Source organism: Triticum aestivum, chromosome 4B (genome assembly GCF_018294505.1).
Source record: "Triticum aestivum cultivar Chinese Spring chromosome 4B, IWGSC CS RefSeq v2.1, whole genome shotgun sequence".
Classification (NCBI taxonomy): domain Eukaryota; kingdom Viridiplantae; phylum Streptophyta; class Magnoliopsida; order Poales; family Poaceae; genus Triticum; species Triticum aestivum.
The window spans coordinates 66,314,567-66,335,670 of NC_057804.1; the positions used below are offsets into that span (position 1 = coordinate 66,314,567).

Consider the following 21,104-nt stretch of genomic DNA (forward strand, 5'->3'; position numbering starts at 1 on the left):
TCTTCTGCTCGTAGTAACGCACGGGCATGTCTTTGCCACAGTAGAGCCATGGTGACGGTGAGGTGGGAGTCATCAGGCTACAACGGGAAACTGAGCGGGAGGGGAGAGTCCGACAGAAAAAGGGAAGGGTGTGTCGTGGGGATGGGGTTTTTGTGTGGGCCGGCGTGTTGGAGATAACGTGGACGGGTAGTCCAGACAACCACATTTCTTCACCACATATGGTCTGGATTTAACGGAGCCCGGACTGTTGGTTGAATTTTGGGAGCCTGCTGGGCATCCATACACGCCCAAACATATGAGGGAGAAATGAATTTTAATCTTAAATACGATCTTAATTATTTGTTTTATTTATTTATATGCAGTGTAGCCCGTAGCAATGCACAGGCGTTCTACTAGTCAAGTCACAATGTCATGATATATGCCCCCGCTTCTTCTCATGCCAGAAGTCAGCGAGTATGGCGCACATCTCCAATCAAAGACCAGGCATGCACGCATGGCGCACATCTCCAATCATTTTAAAAATTATTCCAAATAAGATGGAAAGGGTTGAATGTGTACCGTGTACGCAAGACATTCAATGAATGTTGCATTATTGCTTGGGACCAGAGCATTCAAAATTGATGCTAAAGAATGTTTTCTTTTTGCGCGGCAATGCCAAAGAATGTTGTAGTCCGTTTCGACAGTACGCCGTCACTTGTTTGAGGTCTCCTGCTCCAATGCTTAGCAGACATGCTCATGCTTCACTCAAAATAGAAAGATCGAATCTTGTTTCTTTTTCATGACTTGTTAATGCCCTGTTGGTACAAGTTCAGTTCTTCCTGTCTCTTGCGAAATGATTGGAGGGTAAGAATTGACGAGACCAAAGTGCCCTTCTAATCCCTAGCTCAAATGACAAGCATCATGGTCCCTCTATCCTTATTTACATAGCGCTCTCATTTTCTGCCATCAATTTTTTGACCATCAATTAGATTTTTCATGAGTTAATCATATTATATGTTTAAAAAATAGATCTTGATTAAATTAATGATCAAAATTCAACCATGAACAGGTGTAGCCATGTAAATAGAGACAAAGGGAGTATTTGTTGTTTTAGGGGCTGTTTGGATCACACCCCAGCCAGCCCACCAAGATTGGCTCCCCAAATATTTGGCCAAGGATTCTGCCGCCATGATCTCGCCAACGCGTGGGCATAAAAATTGAACGGGGCAACCAAAATAGTGGCGTGGTTCAGAATCGCTGGTGCTGATTCAAGCGAAGCCTGTGGGAACAGTCAACAACCAAAAAATCGGTTGGGTGAGCCACGGCTGCAATCCAAACAGCCCCTTACATTCGCTGGAATCTACGACGACGTTTTGGGTCAATGGCTTTCCATGTATTAATACATTTTAATTATCAGTCATTTATTTACTTTGTACTCCCTCTATATCAAAATATAAAATGTCTCTAGGCTAGTTTAACTTAAAAAAAAACAGCTTACATTTGGTACAGAGGTAGTAGGATTCTCTAGAAAATACTGGGTTATAAAATCAGTGTTTGTTTAAATTATAAAACACAAATTAATTGGCAAATAACAAGTTGTGATGATATAAACATCAGTGTTTGGTACACACAAGATATTTAACTTGGTTTTGTCTCTGATGAGCTAGAGCATGGAGGTACAACACACCAATGTATCCAACCACAAATTGGTTCTCTCATTTATTTTTGATTTAAAACCAGCCTTTTTGTGCACTTGGTACAAAAAGAGGGAGACCCAGTGATTTTATCAATTTTTGCTACTTTACACACATATCATCCCCAAATTTCTATCTTCCCTTCCAACTCTTCGCACTCCCTCCTGAGCAAATCTCAGGTGTCCTATCTAACATCATGTTCTAACATTTCATCATTCTGATTACCTCCTTAAGGGAGAACAACATTTTTGCATCCTCCCACTTGACACTCACTACAAAACATGTAGGTCAGGAGGCCAACCGACACATCAACTGCTCAAATGGATCCCATATTTGTCACTTCGCAATCCTAATTTAGGAGAACAACGCAGTCTGTCAACAAGTGCCGGTGAGTTGGCATTTCCTGAAAAGAGTGATAATCAAGGGATTCCCTAAGCTTGCGCAGACTGAGTTGGCATTCGCGTATGGTTATGTTCACCCTCGTATGTCACAATGAGCATCGATGGATCATCCACGCAACGTTCAACATGCTTCCGCGCAGGGCAACCCCTCACGCTGCTGCATTTGTAGTACCCCCTGCATTTTGTGTTCAGCCATTGGTTAGTCTTCTCCAGGGAAAAATCAAACTTAGAAACATGTTGGGTTTGAAATACAAATAGAAGTACAATGAGCCATGTTTCTATATCCTGTGTCTGTTAAAAAGAGGAAAAGATCTGTGCCAATTCAGAGAACCATATATGTGATTGCCATTACTGTATACTAGCTATGTTTGTGTATTCTATAATCAGGCTATTTAAGCCAGAGCATGGTGGGCAAGTCACTGGTTAGGATTATTATATGGTGTGAGAAAGAGTAAGTGAATCACGATAGCATGATCTCGGTTAAATTAAGAAGTGGTCTCTTTAAGACTCATGATTGACATATTTTTCCAAAAGTGCCATAGAAAAGAAAGAATGGCATCATCCACGAAGTAATTATTTAATGTCGTAGCAATTAAGGCATCGACACCTCATGGATACCGAATCGCATAGAGGATAGAAAACAAACATGTACAGCACCCAAGAAAACACATTCCTTGGATAAAGTGTGTTCTGATTATCATTGACACATTAGTTATCACAAGGCACTTGAGTGCTCATGGTTGTATGCAGTCGTGCATTCCATAATAGCATGTAAATGATCACATCTTTACCAACAAAGTTGATGTGTTATGGTGATTATAGCATCATCACGACTATTTTCTATCACTGTATAATAAAAATGTTACTCATTGTGTTATGGTGATTAAGCCAACTAAGTTGAAGCATGTTGAACGTGCAGTTCTGCACTTCTTTATTTGCACAACAAGAAAAATTAGAATACCTGGGATGAGGGGAACCCTTAATTGGCTTCTGCCCATACTTCCTCCAGGAGTATTCATCTGGAGGTATATCAGCAATTTTATTACTAATTGCGGGAACTTTAATCGTCCTCTTCACCCGCAACTTCCTACTGAAATAGGGTAGAGAACAATTATCACGGTGTCCTATCTTGAATAAAAAGAGTCAGAAACACCAAAGATAGCAGATTTACTACCTTCTCTTTGAGCAATGGCACCTGCCAGTTGCAGCACACTTGCCATTTCCATCCTCCCCACGTCCCGAGCATCTTCTCCTTGGAGCCTGCTGTGCATTCACCGGGTCGCTCATGGCAGGCCCGCCGATCAAATGGAACGAGGAAGACTTGGCATCCAGGCTGGCCACGCTGCCATCCATGCTCAAAGATGACATGAAGGACCTCGCGGACGACATTGTCCCCGTGCCACTGGGGCTGTCAAACTTCAAGTTGATCCCGCTGTTGCTTCTCTTGAACATCTCGGCCCGCATCTTCTGCTGCTGGTGCTGATGCTGCTGGAACTGATTATACCGCGACGAATCGCCGAACTGGAAATGCGCGGACAATGGCTGGACCAGCTTGGGAAGCCCTCCGATTGGGTGCGCGGGCTGTGAATCCAAAATGCTGTTTCTAGGATACACCTGCGCAGAGCTGGTCGAAGGGTGCGCACTGTTCAGCACCACCACCGGGGTGTTGTTGTCCAAGAAGCTCTTCTGGCTCAAGAACCCGGGGGTCTGCCTTCTGCTCACAAGCTTGGCTCTGGGATGGGTTCCCCCTCCTTCGTTGCCGTTGCCGAGGAGGGAAACCACCTTCCTGAACTTGGCACAGGCTTCGTCCGTCCCCAGAGCTATGCTCCTGAGCTGCGCCGGGTCCTGGGTCTGGGTGAGCAGGCCAAGCACTCGGTGGCAGCTCGCCACGGCCATCCTGTTGGCCTCCTCCACTTCCTCCATTATTCACCGCAGAACGACACCGGAACGGAAGCAGTCCTTCCGTGAACTCCTCGCGAGCACCTCGGCTACTTGGCAGCTCTCACGACGGCAGATCTGAAGAGCAGGAAATGGGAGAGAAAACTCAGTCAGATCTCAGGAAAAGCTCACCATGGCTGCTCTGCATCACTCGCACGGCCACGCATCAGCCATCACACGAGCAACAGGCTGAGGGCCAAGAAAGCGTTCCCGGACCGGATCACGGCGGGAGCCTAGTCCGGCAGAACCCCGAGAAGCGGCAGGAGTGAGCACCGAGAGGAGAGAGCCGGGCGGGGCGTGGAGGACGAACCCGCGGCGGCAAGAAGCGACCCTAGCAGGCGATTTGTTGCGTGCGGACGCATCAAACGGGGCAACAACCCCACCACCACCACACCCTCCCAAGATTCCCCCGAGAAAGAAGCGCTCGCCCGCGCAAGCAAGCACGACGGCGCCGAGCCCGCCCGCCCGCACGCAACTCACCTCGGGGAGGGGATCCTCTGGCGCGTGCGATGAGTCCAGAACCGCGGCCGCGAGCTCGGAGTCGACGGACGACGGTCGTCTCGTCCCCCGCCACCGGAGACCGGCTAGTGGAAGAAGGTGTGAACGAAGGAGCGGACGGAGACCAGGCGCAGCAGGCAGTGGGGGAGAAGAAATTAGTAATTCTCCGTCCTCATTTGTTTTCTTGCAGCCGAGGCCGCCGGTCTGTATAATATTGCGACCCGGCCCCCCACGCCGTGGAAAAAGCGTCGCCACTTGGCCGTTGGGTGAATCTGGGCCGTTGGAGCGGTGCAGGCGAGGAGATCGACGGCCGGAGAACTTTTGGGAAGGGTTTTAGTTTAGTTTAGCGGTGAGTGAGATGGGATGATGGGGTGGGTCAAAACGTCAAAGGAGGGACATGGGTCGTCAGTCAGTGTGGTGTGTGGGGCGATTGTTGACCATTGCTCCTCGCCTCGGCTCACATGGAAAAGGTCAGGGGGCACACATGCGGACGATTTGTTCTCGCATACTTTAATGTGCCGGATTTGGACTAGGGTAGTAGAAACTTTACCTAACTCACATGATCAACTCTTTTAATTATGTCTATAAGATTTTACATCGCCATCTCTACTTGCTTGGAAAAAGTAGTGGCGATTCACGATGAAATTTGGGGCATCCTTTATTCACACGCGGACAGTCAATTTTCTCACGGGTCTTAAATTTTTCTTTTTTGCTGAGAGCTGCTCAGATGCACAAATATAATGAAATTTGTCACGAGCATCATGAACTCGAACACCTATCATGAAAAATAATAATCAGTTTTTTCATATTTTTCTAGTATTCTATTTATTTTTACTGTTTACCGGGAGCAGATGAGTCTGGGCTCAGAAATGAATATTCACATTTTTATGTGTAAACTCCCTCCAACCTCCAACCGTGCGGATAATTAGAGAAAATTTTGAGAACTGATGAAAATCACGTGGAAACTATGTTTGAAGTTTCAATAAAATCTTAAGAAAATACTACATTAAAGATATGGTTTTCTGTCTGACATGTATAGTTTCAAATTCAGACGCAAAATAAAGATGTAAAAAAAGCAAAATCAACAATGATTAGCATCGAATTGATAATTTCATTTCATGATCTAAATGATCTTATTTTTTTCAGAAGGAATACCTCGTAAATGAATTCCCGCTTGAACTTAGAATTTCACATACTAATAGGTTTTTAGCACACCATTTTTTTATAGAACTTTCAAAATTCAAACGTGGTTTCGCAACATTTCGTTTTTCCACTGGATATTCTCTCCATCCAAATAAAAGCATTTTGGTATCATGGGAGGTCTACCCTTTCTCGGTTATTTCTGCATATTTATCGTGGTGCTTGTAGATAACTTTGCTTAGAATAGTACGTATGTGATATCCAGTTGTCTCTCCGTTCAAAACGAATTGAATGCGGAGTCCGAACTCCTATAATAAGATGGGAACGGGAATGGGGGAGGGGAATGCTTGTCCGAACAACATACTTGGCGTGTGGGGGCATCGTTGATTCGATGCTGCTGCATTATGATACTGCAATAATGGATTTTTATCTATAGATAGATGAGGAGTGGCGCCATTATTACGAGCCCATGATTGATTTTCTCTATCCATACACGAGTACGAGTAGCAGACACGTGAGTCGTCGGGCCCTGGATCACATGCTCCTGTTTACGTACAAGCATCCAGGTTGCCCAAAGGTCAAAAGACAGCTCCACCTCCAAAGGAATCTCACATGCAGCTTCTCTCTTCTTATATTTAATTTTTTTGTACCAAACACTGCGCTTGCAATTTCCTCGCACCCTGGTTAGTCCTGCGCACGAATCATAATCAGCATAGAGGGTGATGATTGCAAATTGATGTAAATAAAATTTTAATTCCTAGAGTGGATATCTTTTCGAAAAGGGGTGCTTTATTACTTAAAAAAGTTAAGCATTACACCCCGGCTCAGCATAACTAAGTTGCACACAGCCAAGTAAGATCCTCTCAGGCAAACAAAAAATAAAAGGCGAAATACAAAGAAACATGTACAGTCTGTATAACACTTAAAGCGGAGGAGGGGGGGGGGGGTCGATCGTATGATCATGTTGCCACCCATGTTGAGTAAAAGTATCTCTAGCCGCAGCCTTCAATTGTGTGCACACCTCCGTGAACAGGTTTCGATTCTCCACGCGTTGTAGAGAGGATCGTAACCGAAGAGTCCCAGTACATCTGTAGATGACCTATATCAGAGAAGTACTTTTATGGTAAAAAAAAAACTTTGTCATTTCTGCGTAGGCAAAGTGGCCAAATAACGGCAAGTGCTCCCACCCTGAGAAGAATTATAAACCTGTGATCAATCCCATGTAACCAGTTGTCAAATATATTAGCAACACTATAGGAGGATACGAGGCAGAATCTATTTGGATGACTAACCATATAGAACGAGCCAATTTGCATTGAAAGAATAAATGTTTTATTGTCTCATCATGGTGATGAAAGACACATTATGGATTTCCATGCCAATTCCTCTTAGTAAGGTTGTCTTTAATAAGAATGACTCCACGACGAAGATACCATGCATAGGTTTAAAAAAAATTAAACCAAAGATTTTATTCTTAAGAGGTATCTTCATCTTCCAGATCTTCTTGTTATTACCAACTGGCACATCAAACTGGATTAACACTCTATACATAGACTCCACTATGAATTGTCCATCCTCATGGAGGTTCCATTAGAATACATAAGACCCATGTGATAATTGCACCCTGGACAAACATCAGAGCAGGATGTTCAACGATTGGAGTCTGGGTCCAATTAAATCTCTTCTGAACATCACATTTGGCGGAGATGATTTCATTACGGTGGCGATGGTATCACCATTGTGACGCACAATGTTGTATAGAGCCGGATATTGATCACGGAGTGTGGCATTTTCTAGCCACTTGTCCTCCGAAAATCTAATGTCTAATCCGTCCTTAATCGAGCCGTGGAGGAGGGTGAGTCACGAACGCGACAGACGTGATTTAAACGTTGGTTTTGCTCGATGGCGCGATCCAACGAAACGAAACGTTGGTTTCTCTCTGTTTCCACTTTTTCTCCGGAAAAACGGAAACTTTCCACTCAATTTGCATTCCTACTCAAAGGTTGCCCCGTTACAACATACCATCAAATATAAAGGAAAACTAACACGCATGCTAATGCATCTCAATGATTCACAGATCATAGCCAATATTTACTTCACAACTAAAGACAAAAGTTTTGAGAGCGTGTACAAAAGAAAAACTACTGATGGGGTCACTACGACTTAAACCCTAAACCCTAAACATGATTTAATTTCCTGGCTAGGTAGAACCTGTCGAAGGAAAGACGGCTAGCACCCTCGGATCATACGATGCTTTTGTGCAGTTCCACTAAAATCGAGCTGAGCATCCCTGATGGCAAAGATATTGAAGAAGTGTGATTAGAATAATAGTACTCGCACTAGTTCATGAGACATAAACTCATCACAAATAGAAGCCGGTAGAAGTAGAGAAAGATCGACATGGAGATGGAGCTACGTGGGGAGCTGCGGCAGTGGAGCAAGCCGGCTCCGAAAGGAAGATGTACTACCTAGGACGTCGAGCTGTAGCTAGAAGGGCGGTTGGGACACGGCATCAACCCATACCGCGAGGACCCCCGATTGGGACGCACCGACTGTGGGGTTTCTCCCTCGCTGTCGCCGATGTCGACAACATCTACACAGAACATTGTTCTCTTCCTCCAGCGGCAGAATCAGGTCGGATATGTGACCAGCGGTGTGGCCACCATCGTTCTATACTTGTGAAGAGAGCAACCCAAGCATGAAGGCTTGTAGCTTAGGCTCCTGCTAGTGTATATATAGTAGTTTTCTTTTTCTCTCCATATCAACCATTTTATATTGCGTACATGTCATTGAAGAGTGAAATGATGGTTGCTTCTTCCGACTAACTTATTGTGTGATTTGACTGCTCCTTAGTGGCCCCTACACGTACTCCCCCTACGTGTATGACCATTCCTGAGTCTCACTTGTACTTATCTCTATTTTCTTGCATGACATGTAGACAAGATGCGCATACAGGAATTTTGTTACTGTACGTTGTTACGTAGTACTGTACTACTAGTCCTACTCCCTCCTTCCGGTTCACTACTGGTACTCCCTCCATCCTGGTTTATTGGTCCCCTTTGTACTCAATTCATGGGCTCGTTTTCCTCAAGAAAAACATCTTTACCAACGTATTAATATCGGGAATGCATGCATGAACAATGAATGATTAAACCTTGCATGCAACATTTTGACAAAGCATTGACTTATGAACATGTGAATGTAAGGGACTACAACCTCGTGCATGCATGCAACATTCACACGTACACATGGACGCAAAAACGCGCGTGACGCCCTAATGCATGCATGTCCGAGCACACGAGGAACACACATGGTCACGCTCAAGTGCTCAACCTACACGTGTATGCACACACATATTCAGCCAGGGTGAGCTAGTGACCGTATAAACACCAGAAAATGTATATATTGAGCGCAATGAGCGTATCATGAAGTCCACTGACCATATTTTTACAAATATACAGTGACAAACAATGTATTTATCTCGTTTGAAAATGAGCCATATTAACCGGAGAGGAGGCAGTATGGACTAGACTTACTTTGCTATGTCGTGTCAACTTGCCGAACGAGGAGAAGCTTGTAGGACGGGAGAAGCTTGTGCGCGATGGCTCACGGGACAAGGAGAAACTTTTGACTAATGCAAGCTCTCTCTCGCTCAGGCGGTGAACGTGCAACAGTTAATTCGGTGTCAGAGCCAGAAGCATACACTATACTAGTACTATTATTGTTCGACTTCCCGAAGAGGCGAACAGCCAAACGCAAAGTTTACTAGTACTAGTACTATTACTATAGTCTATAGAGGTATGTACTATACTACTAGGAACCGAATGGAGGAGCGTCTACACTCTTATTATATTTTAAAAATGTGATAAATCAATCTTCAACACATTTGGTTCTCTTCGAGGGTTCTCGCATGTGATAATGTAAGTTGATTGCATGGAATACTCGCCACAATTCTCGCTTAATTCTTGCTCATATCCTGTTACAAATAGGAGCGCTCAGTAATATTTCTTATTTTTTTGTTATTCAACATGTATACAGGTCAGCAAACCTTGCGGCGCATCTTTGTGCGAACCGTACTTGCTGCACTTTGAATGTGGCTGAGAGCTGGCTTGATGAAACAACTCGCTTCCTTCTTTTTTTGTGGGGTACCTCGCTTCCTAGTGACCAGTCTCTTGGCTGATCGTCCTAAAAATTCTTATATATGAATAAAGCTCTCTCATTTACCCGCAAAAAAGATTAAGCCATATTAACCGGAAATGAGGGAGTATGAACTAGCACTACTTTTTGGTGTGTCCCGTCAACTCGCAGAACGAGGAGAAGCTTGGAGGACAAGGTGAAGCTCGCTTACGCCTTTTGACTAATGGAACCTACCCTCGCCCAGGCGGTGGACATGCATCAGTTCATTCGGTGTCAGATTGCCAGAGGCATACACTATAGTACCCAACATGCGGAGTACCATCATTGTTTGACTTCACGAAGAGGCGAAGAGCCAAACGCAAGGTTTAGTAGTACGAGTACTACTACTACTAGTATGTACTATTATTTTTATTTCAATCTCTGATAAAGTACACATTTATTCGGGAGAAGGATAGAAAACGGCAACCCAACAATATAGTATTAAAAGACATCGAACATGTAATGATGATATCGATCAACCATGCTCGTATATATCTTGGCCTCCGTGCGAGCCCGTCTGTGTGTTCTCGCTCCTCGTCTCTCTCAAGGAACGGCGTGTTGGCCATTTTGCCGTTAATTGGGATCGTTTTGCTCACACTCCGGTCCCACATGTCAGTGATATGCCAAAAAGAGGTGCGTTTACCGACAATCCATACGCGTACTTGATTTGCACCTTCATACTACTCCTCCCTGCGTCATAGTTTACAGGGTGCGCTTCATTCTGATGTATTTCTCTCAATGCATTTCCACCACCAGAGAGACTTTAGACGCGTTTGGTTTAATGCTCAATTAATTAGGGCGTGGTAACCGCAATCAAGTCCACAATTTTCTCTCGATGTACTACGGAGTGGAGTAAGTGCATGCATGTGTGTACCCAGGATGGAAGCACTGCATGCATGTGTGTACGCATTATTTCTTCTAGTAATAGACGCCGTGCTATAAATACCAATGCTATTTTTCAGGCCGATCGCTAGTCGCCTTGGCCCCAGAGATTTTTTTGAAGCGCGTTCTATAAACAGTGATGGGTGGAGTAGTATGAGCGGATTCAAAGAAGAGCGTATTGATGGTTGCTTCTTCCGAGAAACTTACAATGGGAAAGATGGGGCTTATCATTTGACTGCTCATTACTCACTATTAATGCGGCGCAACGACTGGGCTGAGTCTCCCATGTGGTTGTGCACTACTCCCTTGGTTCTTAAATATACTCCGGAGTATTTTTCTTTTTAGAGATTTCAACGAGTGACTGCATACGAAGCAAAATGAGTGAATCTACACTCTAAAATATGCCCATTTGAAATTTGTAAAAATACAAAATATTTAGGAACAAAGGAGTATAATTTTGTGCATGGCACATGGACCCGGATGCTGAAGAGGCTTCTGGCAATGCTATCAAGCTTCTAGTATTTGTTTACATAATTGACGTACTATACGAATAATTTTTCAGCGACATGAAATTGTACAATGCTCCGAGCTTTCAGCTTTTGTTTCGTGTGTCTTGCCATCGATGCTCTTTCAGAAACAATAAAAAAACTAACTTCCTTGCTAATTCATCTCAATGATTAGCAGACCAGAGCTAATATTTATATCACAAATGAAGACAAAGTTGTGAGAAGGTGTTAAGTTAAAATTGATCCATGCTTTCATTGGCAGCAACATCCCCCTAGCTCTGTCTAAATCAACAAGGCATGTTGGGGGAAAAGTAGCTGTCTGGAGGATGCAACATTCCGATCATTTTGTGCAGTTCCACTAAAATAGAGCTGAGCGTCCCTGTTCCAAAGATATGAAGTATGATTATGATAATAGAGGACTGCTGATGAAACAATAAACACATAAATAGAAGTCGGTCACCTTTGCAGTCTCTCTTAACACTAACTAGTTGGAGAAGATTAGGCTCGGAGTTGGATGGGGAGGATAGAGCAAAACCAATCTCCCTTTGTGTAGTCGCACTGAAATGTAGAGACGTTTCCCATGTGGCATTTTAGTACAACTGCACAAAACTCTCTTAAGAAAAAAAGTGATTTGTGCAGTTCACCAAAAGGTCGCAATAGCAACGAGGTGAACTGGATAACCCTGTTTGCAAAAAAGAGGTAGAAAGGAAACAATTACTGGCCAATAATAGTTGATGACACATGCGACGACAAAAAAGAAGCATATTCCTTGTCCTAATGGAAGATATCAACACGGCCGTGTTTGTCTAAAATAGTGTGAGGAGGAGATTGCAGCATGGAAGTACGCCGGACAAGCTACATTTTGGGCAAAGAACTATGGAAGATCCACATGCAAGATTTTCCACATGCAGCGACGTGGGAAGATGGGCAGTGGAGCAAGGCTGAAGGGGATACTTGGAGGCGTCAGGATGTAACTAGGTGAGCGGCGGCAGGTGGAATTTGCCCATACTGCGGCAGCGAGCAGTTGGTGTAGGCCCTACTGACGGAGTCCTGGATAAGGGGGTATCTGGATAGCCAGACTATATACTTTGGCCGGACTGTTAGACTATGAAGATACAAGATAGAAGACTTCGTCCCATGTCCGGATGGGACTCTCCTTGGCGTGGAAGGCAAGCTTGGCGATTCGGATGTAGATCTCCTCCTCTATAAACCGACTCTTTGTAACCCTAGCCCCTTCCGGTGTCTATATAAACTGGAGGGTTTAGTCCATAGCAGACAACAACAACAATCATACCATAGGCTAGCTTCTAGGGTTTAGCCTCTCTGATCTCGTGGTAGATCAACTCTTGTAATATTCATATCATCAAGATCAATCAAGCAGGAAGTAGGGTATTACCTCCATCGAGAGGGCCCGAACCTGGGTAAACGTCGTGTCCCCAGTCTCCTGTTACCATTAGCCTTAGACGCACAGTTCGGGACCCCCTCCCCGAGATCCGCCGGTTTTGACACCGACATGGGTGCTTTCATTGAGAGTTCCACTGTGTCGTTGCGATATGGCTTGATGGCTCGTCTCATTGTCAAAGACAACATCACCTCTAGGGGATCCCTGGCTTTAGGCCAAACTCTCCTGCTGGGCGGCTTCGTTATGACCGCCCGATCGGCTGTTGCGCCGACGATGACTTCTCAGGTCATTAAAAATAGCCTCCACGTTGATTCGGAATTTTCCGAACAGATGGACCCAATGGAGCTCTTCTCCCTCAATGAGCTCTTGGATCGCATCGCCGCCCTGGGCGTCGCTACGGACTATGACCGGATCGGGCTTAAACCTGATCAAAGGGAGATTCACTCTCCACTGGTCACCCATGAGATAGCGGTAGTGGAAGAGCATCACCCTAATTCTCCCTCTACTTTGAGGACGAACTATGTCCGGATTTCCGAGATCTCCGAGCCGGGCACCCGCTCACGGGAGGACATGACCCCGGTCCCAGACTCAGGATCGGGGGGCGGGCCAAAGAAATCGGGGAACGCCCCAGAACCCAAGCCGTTAAGCTCGGAAGCTTCTTTGCCCCTGGGTCCCAGATCGGGTCGGGATTCGGATTCAAATCCGCCCACCCACCCAGATTTATCCAATCTTTCCCATATCAGACAAGAGCCCCAAGAAATAGTACATCACTACTGGGCCAGATTCCTCCTTGTGATAAACAGGGTCAAGGACTGTCGCGAGGCAGATGCAATCTCCCTCTTTTGCAAAAATTGCACGGACAAAGGGATTCTCAACGCTATAAGTCGCCGTGACATAGTACACTTCGCTGACTTAGCGACCCTAGTGCAAAAGTACTGCACGATGGAAAGCGCCTGGAAAACCCATACAAGTTTCTGGGACAATATGGCTCTAGCCAAATCCTCTGTCCGAACTAAACGGGTAAACTCTCGTAAGTCACCCGATTCAAGTACCAAAAAAAATAAAGCCTGCCGCAAGGCGCGGAACCATATTGGAAGAATGGCTAAACGGGCCGTGCAAGATTCACAGCACACCGGATACTATGCCAACACATAGCCTTAGAGCATGTTGGATACTCCGGCAGGTAGCGAAGAGCGGCGAGGATCTCCTCATAAAACATACAACATAGTAATATCCCACCAGAGACAACAATACGGTATTCACAGTCTTCGAGACTTTCGCCTCAAATAATAGGCGCAAGCGAGCTCAGCGCAGCCTCGCAGATGTTTGCCACGTGGCAATAGTAAGCCCATGGAACAACACAACTATAACTTACAATGCTAGTGATAAACCTCAATTCCGAACAGTCCGAGCACCAGCCGCTTTGGTCCTTAGCCCAATCGTGGATGGCTTCAGGCTCACTAAAGTGTTCATGGATGGCGGAAGTGGACTAAACCTCATCTATGAGGAAACCCTTAACAAGATGGAAATTGACAAGAGCCACATTGAACGAAGCAGCACGACCTTCAGGGAATCATCCCCAGTCGAGAGGCACAATGCGCGGGAAAAATCACACTGGATGTGGTATTCGGCACGCCGGAGAATTACAGGTCCGAAGAAATTACATTCCAAGTGGCCCCGTTCAGCAGCGGATACCACGCCCTCTTGGGGCGGGACGCATTCACGAGTTTTCAGGCTATACCCCATTACGGGTACATGAAGCTCAAAATGCCTGGGCCCAATGGAATCATCACTCTGGCTAGCGATCCAGACGTCGCACTCCATGCCAAAAATAAAACTGCCACCCTCGTCCTGGAGGCATTATCAGAAGCCCTCGCGGCCGAAGAACTGACAACACTGCGATTAACAGTGGACAGAGACGACATGATACTCGACAAGCGACCTAAATCCACCTCCTTTAAGCCAACGGACGAGATAGTCAAATTCTAGGTCCACCCAATGGACCCTTTGAAGATAGCTTCCATCGGGACACAGCTGAACCCCACAATAGATGCCGCACTGCGAGACTTCTTGCGTGAAAATTGGGACATTTTTGCCTGGCATCCTTCAGACATGCCGGGCATCCCACGCAGGCTGGCCGAACACAGCCTCAATATAATGAAAGGATACAAGCTAGTCAAGCAGACTCTTAGATGCTTCTCAGAGCCTAAGCGGCAAGCCATGGGAGAAGAGCTAGCCAAGCTACTTGAGGCCGGTTTTATCAGAGACATCAAACATCCGGATTGGCTAGAAAACTTGCTAATGGTACCAAAAAAGGACAAATCCTGGCGCCTATGTGTCTATTTTCAAAGACCTCAATAAATCTTGCTCTAAGGATCCCTTCCCACTCCCCCGCATTGATCAGATAATCGATGCCACTGCAGGACACGACTCATTGTGTTTCCTCGACGCATACTCCAGATACCATCAAATAAAGATGGCGGAGTCCGACCAGGCTGCAACAGACTTCATCACTCTGTACGGCCCCTTCTGTTTCAACACCAAGCCCTTCGGGCTCAAAAACGCCGGCGCAACCTATCAACGCATGATTCAGACATGCCTGGAAAAACAAATCGGCAAGATAGTAGAGGCCTACGTAGACGACGTGGTCATCAAAACAAGACACGTCAAAACTTTAATAGATGACCTGAGGCTTACGTTTGATAATCTCCGAACATACGACATCAAGCTCAACCCGGAGAAGTGTGTCTTCGGAGTACCCTCCGGAAAATTGCTCGGCTTCATCGTTTCCAATAGAGGAATTGAAGCCAATCCGGCAAAAATCCAAGCTCTGTCACAGTTGGCTATCCCAACAGACCTCAAGCAGATCCAGAAACTAACTGGATGTGTGGCTGTCTTAAGCCGCTTTATCTCCCGCTTAGGAGAAAAGGCACTACCCCTGTATCGCCTTCTTCGACGCACCGAACACTTCGAGTGGACGGATGCGGCCACGGCCGGACTGGAAGAAATAAAGGCACTCCTGGCCACCAACCTAGTCCTGACCGTGCCAAACATTAGCGAACCCATGCTATTATACATAGCCGCAACAAACCAAGTTGTGAGCGCAGTGCTCGTCATCGAACGAGAGGCAGACGGACACAAGTTCCCGCTCCAAAAGCCGGTATATTACGTGTCCACTGTCCTCACTCCATGTAAATCTCGGTACCCGCACTATCAAAAGATAGCGTATGCGGTCTTCATGGCATCCCGGAAACTACGACACTACTTTCAAGAATGTTCGATCACGGTGGCCTCCGAAGTACCACTCAATGACATAATAAATAACCACGACGCAACATGCCGAATTGCTAAATGGGCTATTGAGCTCCTTCCATTCGACATAACATACAAACCACGGCGGGTCATCAAGTCGCAAGTACTGGCTGACTTCGTCGCCGAATGGACAAAGGCCGAACTCCCTAAAGAGTACGACGCGTACTCAAATTGGATCATGCATTTCGACGGCTCCAAAATGCTGGCCAGATTGGGAGCAGGTGTCGTCCTAACATCCCCCACCGGAGACACGGTGCAGTACGTCCTCCAAATATTATACACAGACTCCAATAACGCAGCCGAATACGAGGCTCTATTGCATGGTCTTCGGATGGCAGTCTCCACGGGCATTCAACGCCTCGAAGTGCGCGGGGACTCGAACCTCACAATATCTTAGGTAAATGGAGACTTTGACGCCAAGGACCCGAAAATGGCGGCTTATCGCAATGTCGTCCTCAAAATGTCAGCTCGGTTCGAGGGGCTCAAATTCCACCATGTGGTGAGAGAAAATAACCAAGCGGTCGATGTCCTCGCCCACATCGGCGCTAGACGCGACCCCGTCCCACCTAATATCTTCTTAGAAAGGTTGTTCAAGCCGTCTATGGCATGGGAAGGGGAGTCCGGCACTATTAGTCCAGCTCCGAACACAACCTCAGATTCTGAACCTTCTGACGTAATCGGAGGCTCTGCCACCGAAATAACATCTTCGGCCCACGAAATAATGGTTGTCATCGCCCCGTGGACCAAGCCCTTCTTGGCCTACCTTAATAGGCAAGAGCTCCCCGAGGACCAAAATGAGGCACGTTATATTGTGCGACGCTCTAAAGCCTACAAAGTCCATGAAGGAGAACTCTACAAGAAGAGCGCCACCGGAGTGCTCCAACGATGCATCTCCGAAGAGGAAGGGCGGCAGCTCTTAGCCGAAATCCATTCCGGACTAGGCGGGCACCATGCGGCAGCCTGAGCTCTCGTGAGCAAGGCCTTTAGGACAGGATTCTACTGGCCGACAGCCCGGGCGGACGCACAGGACCTTGTCCAACATTGCGTTGGTTGTCAACTATTTGCCACTCAGAGCCATATGCCCCCTACCGCTCTCCAAATGATCCCCATAACTTGGCCCTTCGCGATCTGGGGGCTGGATATGGTGGGACCCCTTAAAGGGGGAAGCCATAAGAAAAAATACTTATTGGTCATGGTGGGCAAGTTCACCAAATGGATAGAAGCCAAACCAGTTAAAATGGCCGAATCCGGACCAGTGATAGACTTCATATCGGAGGTTGTACACCGCTACGGTGTCCCCCACAGTATCATCACCGACAATGGCTCGAATTTTACAGCCGAGGAGGTAAAAGCCTGGTGCGGCAAAATGGGCATTAAGCTCGACTACGCCTCTGTCTATCACCCCCAAACAAATGGTCAAGTCGAACGTGCAAATGGTCTTATTATGAGCGGCATCAAACCCAGACTAGTGCGATCATTGAAGGAATCAGACATGCATTGGGTCGAGGAATTCAACTCCATACTCTGGGGGCTGCGGACCACGCCGAATCGCACCACCGGATACACACCATATTTTATGGTGTACGACGCAGAAGCAGTGCTGCCCTGCGACATAATTCATGACTCACCTCGCGTGCGCATGTATGAAGAGAAGGAATCCGAGCTAGACTGGCAGGACAACTTAGATTCTTTGGAGGAGGAGCGGGATGTCGCTAAAGCCCGTTCCGCATTCTATCAGCAACATGCTCGAAGGTATCAAAGCAGAGAAGTACGGGCCAAAACTTATAACATTGGCGAACTCGTTCTACGCCTACCTGAGAAGAAGGACAAGCTCAAACCCAAGTGGGAGGGTCCCTTCATCATTGATAAAGTTCTCACCGGAGGAGCGTACCGTCTGTGCAGCGCATCTGATAACAGACTCGAGCTGAACCCATGGAACGCGGCCAGACTCCGGAGATTCTACGCCTAGCGCCGAACCCAGTGTTCGTCTCCTTCACTCCGCGTCTTCAATTATGTTCCCTTTCCTCCTTTGTCTCCCCTTTTTCCTTTTTTTATAGCCTTAAAACTGTACGGATGCCTTGAGCACTCCGGCCGCATTATGCATGCACACTATACTTGGGGGCTTCCTATTCGGAAGCTAAATATAACCACTTTAATGGCTTCTTGCCAGCCACATATGCATATTTCTTTCCGTATGTGCCTTTTCTTCACCATTATATGCATCGATATGACTTAAGTTTTGGCCATGCTGGGTTGCCCGGCTCTTCTATTTATGCCCTACGTTCCCGTTAATTCGTCTAGGGCATAAGGGGAGCACCTCTGTGATTGTTACTGCCGGTTGAGCCTGATGTGTACCTCAGACTGGGTGAAGCCGAAAGCTAGCGTTCTTAAGGGAATATTCGGTCGGTGAACAAAAGATGTTCTCGTTCATAACAACGAAAATACCGAGATGTTTTGTTTCCTGCGCTTCTGTTCGCAGTTTGGACATGCACATCAATGCATGCGTACCCAGAGAAAAGAACCCCTAACGGAACTATTCTCTCTGGAAGATGTTTCTTACTATACATGTAATATAACATAACTAGTTGGGTACTTGTCTGTTCAAAGCACTTATGACCCCTACGCCTGGTTTCCACGCATACCCCGGTTTTTCATAACTATGTGGGTATTCGGATACACCCCAGACTGTCGGATCTGGGGACTGAAGCGAAAAGGTCCGCCATGACAAATGATTTTCAATCCGGCTAGGGAGTACATGAGCCCATTCAAATTACATAATTATACAGTCTAGCTGTACTCTTCCTCTATACCATCCAACAGGTTGTCTAGCTTACAATCCTGCTGGGAATACTTTGCAGCTAACGCTACTTGACCATACACCAAACTAACAGGTATCTCTTGTCCATCTGGCCCAGCCGGTCCGACTTCGGCCATATGGTTCGGGTCAGCCTTGGCGTATCGCGTCTTCACCATGGCCCAAGCTTCTCTCGCACCTTGCCGGCAAGCTGATACCTGTTGGAAATATGCCCTAGAGGCAATGATAAATTAGTTATTATTATTATATTTCCTTGTTCATGATAATCATTTATTATCCATGCTATAATTGTATTGAAAGGAAACTCAGATACATGTGTGGATACATAGACAACACCATGTCCCTAGTAAGCTTCTAGTTGACTAGCTCGTTGATCAATAGATGGTTACGGTTTGCTGACCATGGACATTAGATGTCGTTGATAACGGGATCACATCATTATGAGAATGATGTGATGGACAAGACCCAATCCTAAGCCTAGTACAAAGATCGTAGTTCGTATGCTAAAGCTTTTCTAATGTCAAGTATCATTTCCTTAGACCATGAGATTGTGCAACTCCCGCATAACGTAGGAATGCTTTGGGTGTACCAAACGTCACAACGTAACTGGGTGGCTATAAAGGTGCACTACAGGTATCTCTGAAAGTGTCTGTTGGGTTGGCACGAATCGAGACTGGGATTTGTCACTCCGTGTAAACGGAGAGGTATCTCTGGGCCCACTCGGTAGGACATCATCATAATGTGCACAATGTGACCAAGGGGTTGATCACGGGATGATGTGTTTACGGAACGAGTAAAGAGACTTGCCGGTAACGAGATTGAACAAGGTATCGGTATACCGATGATCGAATCTCGGGCAAGTACAATACCGTTAGACAAAGGGAATTGTATATAGGATCGATTGAGTCCTTGACATCATGGTTCATCCGATGAGATCATCGTGGAACATGTGGGAGCCAACATGGATATCCAGATCCCGCTGTTGGTTATTGACCGGAGAATGTCTCGGTCATGTCTGCATGGTTCCCGAACCCGTAGGGTCTACACACTTAAGGTTCAATGATGCTAGGGTTATAAAGGAAGTTTGTATGTGGTTACCGAATGTTGTTCGGAGTCCCGGATGAGATCCCGGACGTCACGAGGAGTTCCGGAATGGTCCGGAGGTAAAGATTTATATATGGGAAGTCCTGTTTTGGTCACCGGAAAGGTTTCGGGTTTTATCGGTAACGTACCGGGACCACCGGGAGGGTCCCGGGGGTCCACCAAGTGGGGCCACGATCCCCGGAGGGCTGCATGGGCCAAGTGTGGGAGGGGACCAGCCCCAGGTGGGCTGGTGCGCCCCCCCACAAGGCCCAAGGCGCAGGGAAGAGGGGGAGGGGGGCAAACCCTAGGGCAGATGGGCCCTAAGGCCCACCCCAGGTGCGCCTCCCCTCTCCCCCCTTCTGGCCGCCACCCAGATGGCATCTGGGGGCTGCCGCCACCCCTGGGGAGGGAAGCCTAGAGGGGGCGCAGCCCCCTCCCCTTCCCCTATAAATAGTTGAGGTCTAGGGGCTGCCCAACACATGAGTTTGACCCCTCCTTGGCGCAGCCCTACCTCTCTCCCTTCTCCTCTCCCACGGTGCTTGGCGAAGCCCTGCTGGATTGCCATGCTCCTCCATCACCACCACGCCGTTGTGCTGCTGCTGGACGGAGTCTTCCTCAACCTCTCCCTCTCTCCTTGCTGGATCAAGGCGTGGGAGACGTCACCGGGCTGTACGTGTGTTGAACGCGGAGGTGCCGTCCGTTCGGCACTAGGATCTCCGGTGATTTGAATCACGATGAGTACGACTCCTTCAACCCCATTCTCTTGAACGCTTCCTCTTAGCGATCTACAAGGGTATGTAGATGCACTCTCCTTCCCCTCATTGCTGGTTTCTCCATAGATAGATCTTGGTGACACGTAGGAAAATTTTGAATTTCTGCTATGTTCCCCAACAATACCTTCCATAATCGGAAGCGCCGCCGTGCTCCTTTGAGCATCTCTACAAGTTCGCTCATGCCTCCTGGCAGGGAAGCGGACGGCCACAAAGCCTGGGCAATACCCTGCATCACCTGCCGAGCTCGTTCATGCAGTTGTGAAAGCTCTTGCAACATATCGCTTGCGGAACCGGGCATCTCCTCTTCAGGGCGTCCCGTCAACATACCTGCAGACATAACTCTGTCAATACGCCTCCTTGCCGAGCTATACCACAGTTCGTTCAAGCACTTACTATAAATGCCGTGTCAAAGCCTCCGGTTCTCCTTCACGGAGTCCGCGAGCTGAGCCCGAACATATTTCAGTTTGACGCTCAGTTGGAGATTAGCATCTTGCAGCTTATTCCT

The 21,104-nt window shown here is 46.9% G+C and overlaps 1 protein-coding gene across 3 annotated transcripts; it reads right to left on the minus strand.

Annotated features, from left to right (window-relative positions):
• Nucleotides 1-1,671: 1,671 nt before the first annotated feature.
• On the minus strand, nucleotides 1,672-4,678 carry LOC123091053 (protein WRKY1). Of its 3 annotated transcripts, none has more exons than XM_044512447.1 (4): nucleotides 4,493-4,678; nucleotides 3,249-4,090; nucleotides 3,036-3,161; nucleotides 1,672-2,249 (listed from the first exon to the last, which is right to left on the minus strand). In XM_044512447.1, exons 2-4 carry the CDS (start codon nucleotides 3,995-3,997, stop codon nucleotides 2,105-2,107), a joined length of 1,020 nt encoding a protein of 339 aa, XP_044368382.1. In that variant the 5' UTR covers nucleotides 3,998-4,090; nucleotides 4,493-4,678; the 3' UTR covers nucleotides 1,672-2,104. The 3 variants fall into 3 exon arrangements, with proteins under 3 accessions (XP_044368382.1, XP_044368380.1, XP_044368381.1); XM_044512445.1 differs by having other exon boundaries at nucleotides 3,036-3,164; XM_044512446.1 differs by having other exon boundaries at nucleotides 3,036-3,164; nucleotides 4,323-4,678.
• Between the last annotated feature and the right edge of the window lie 16,426 nt (nucleotides 4,679-21,104).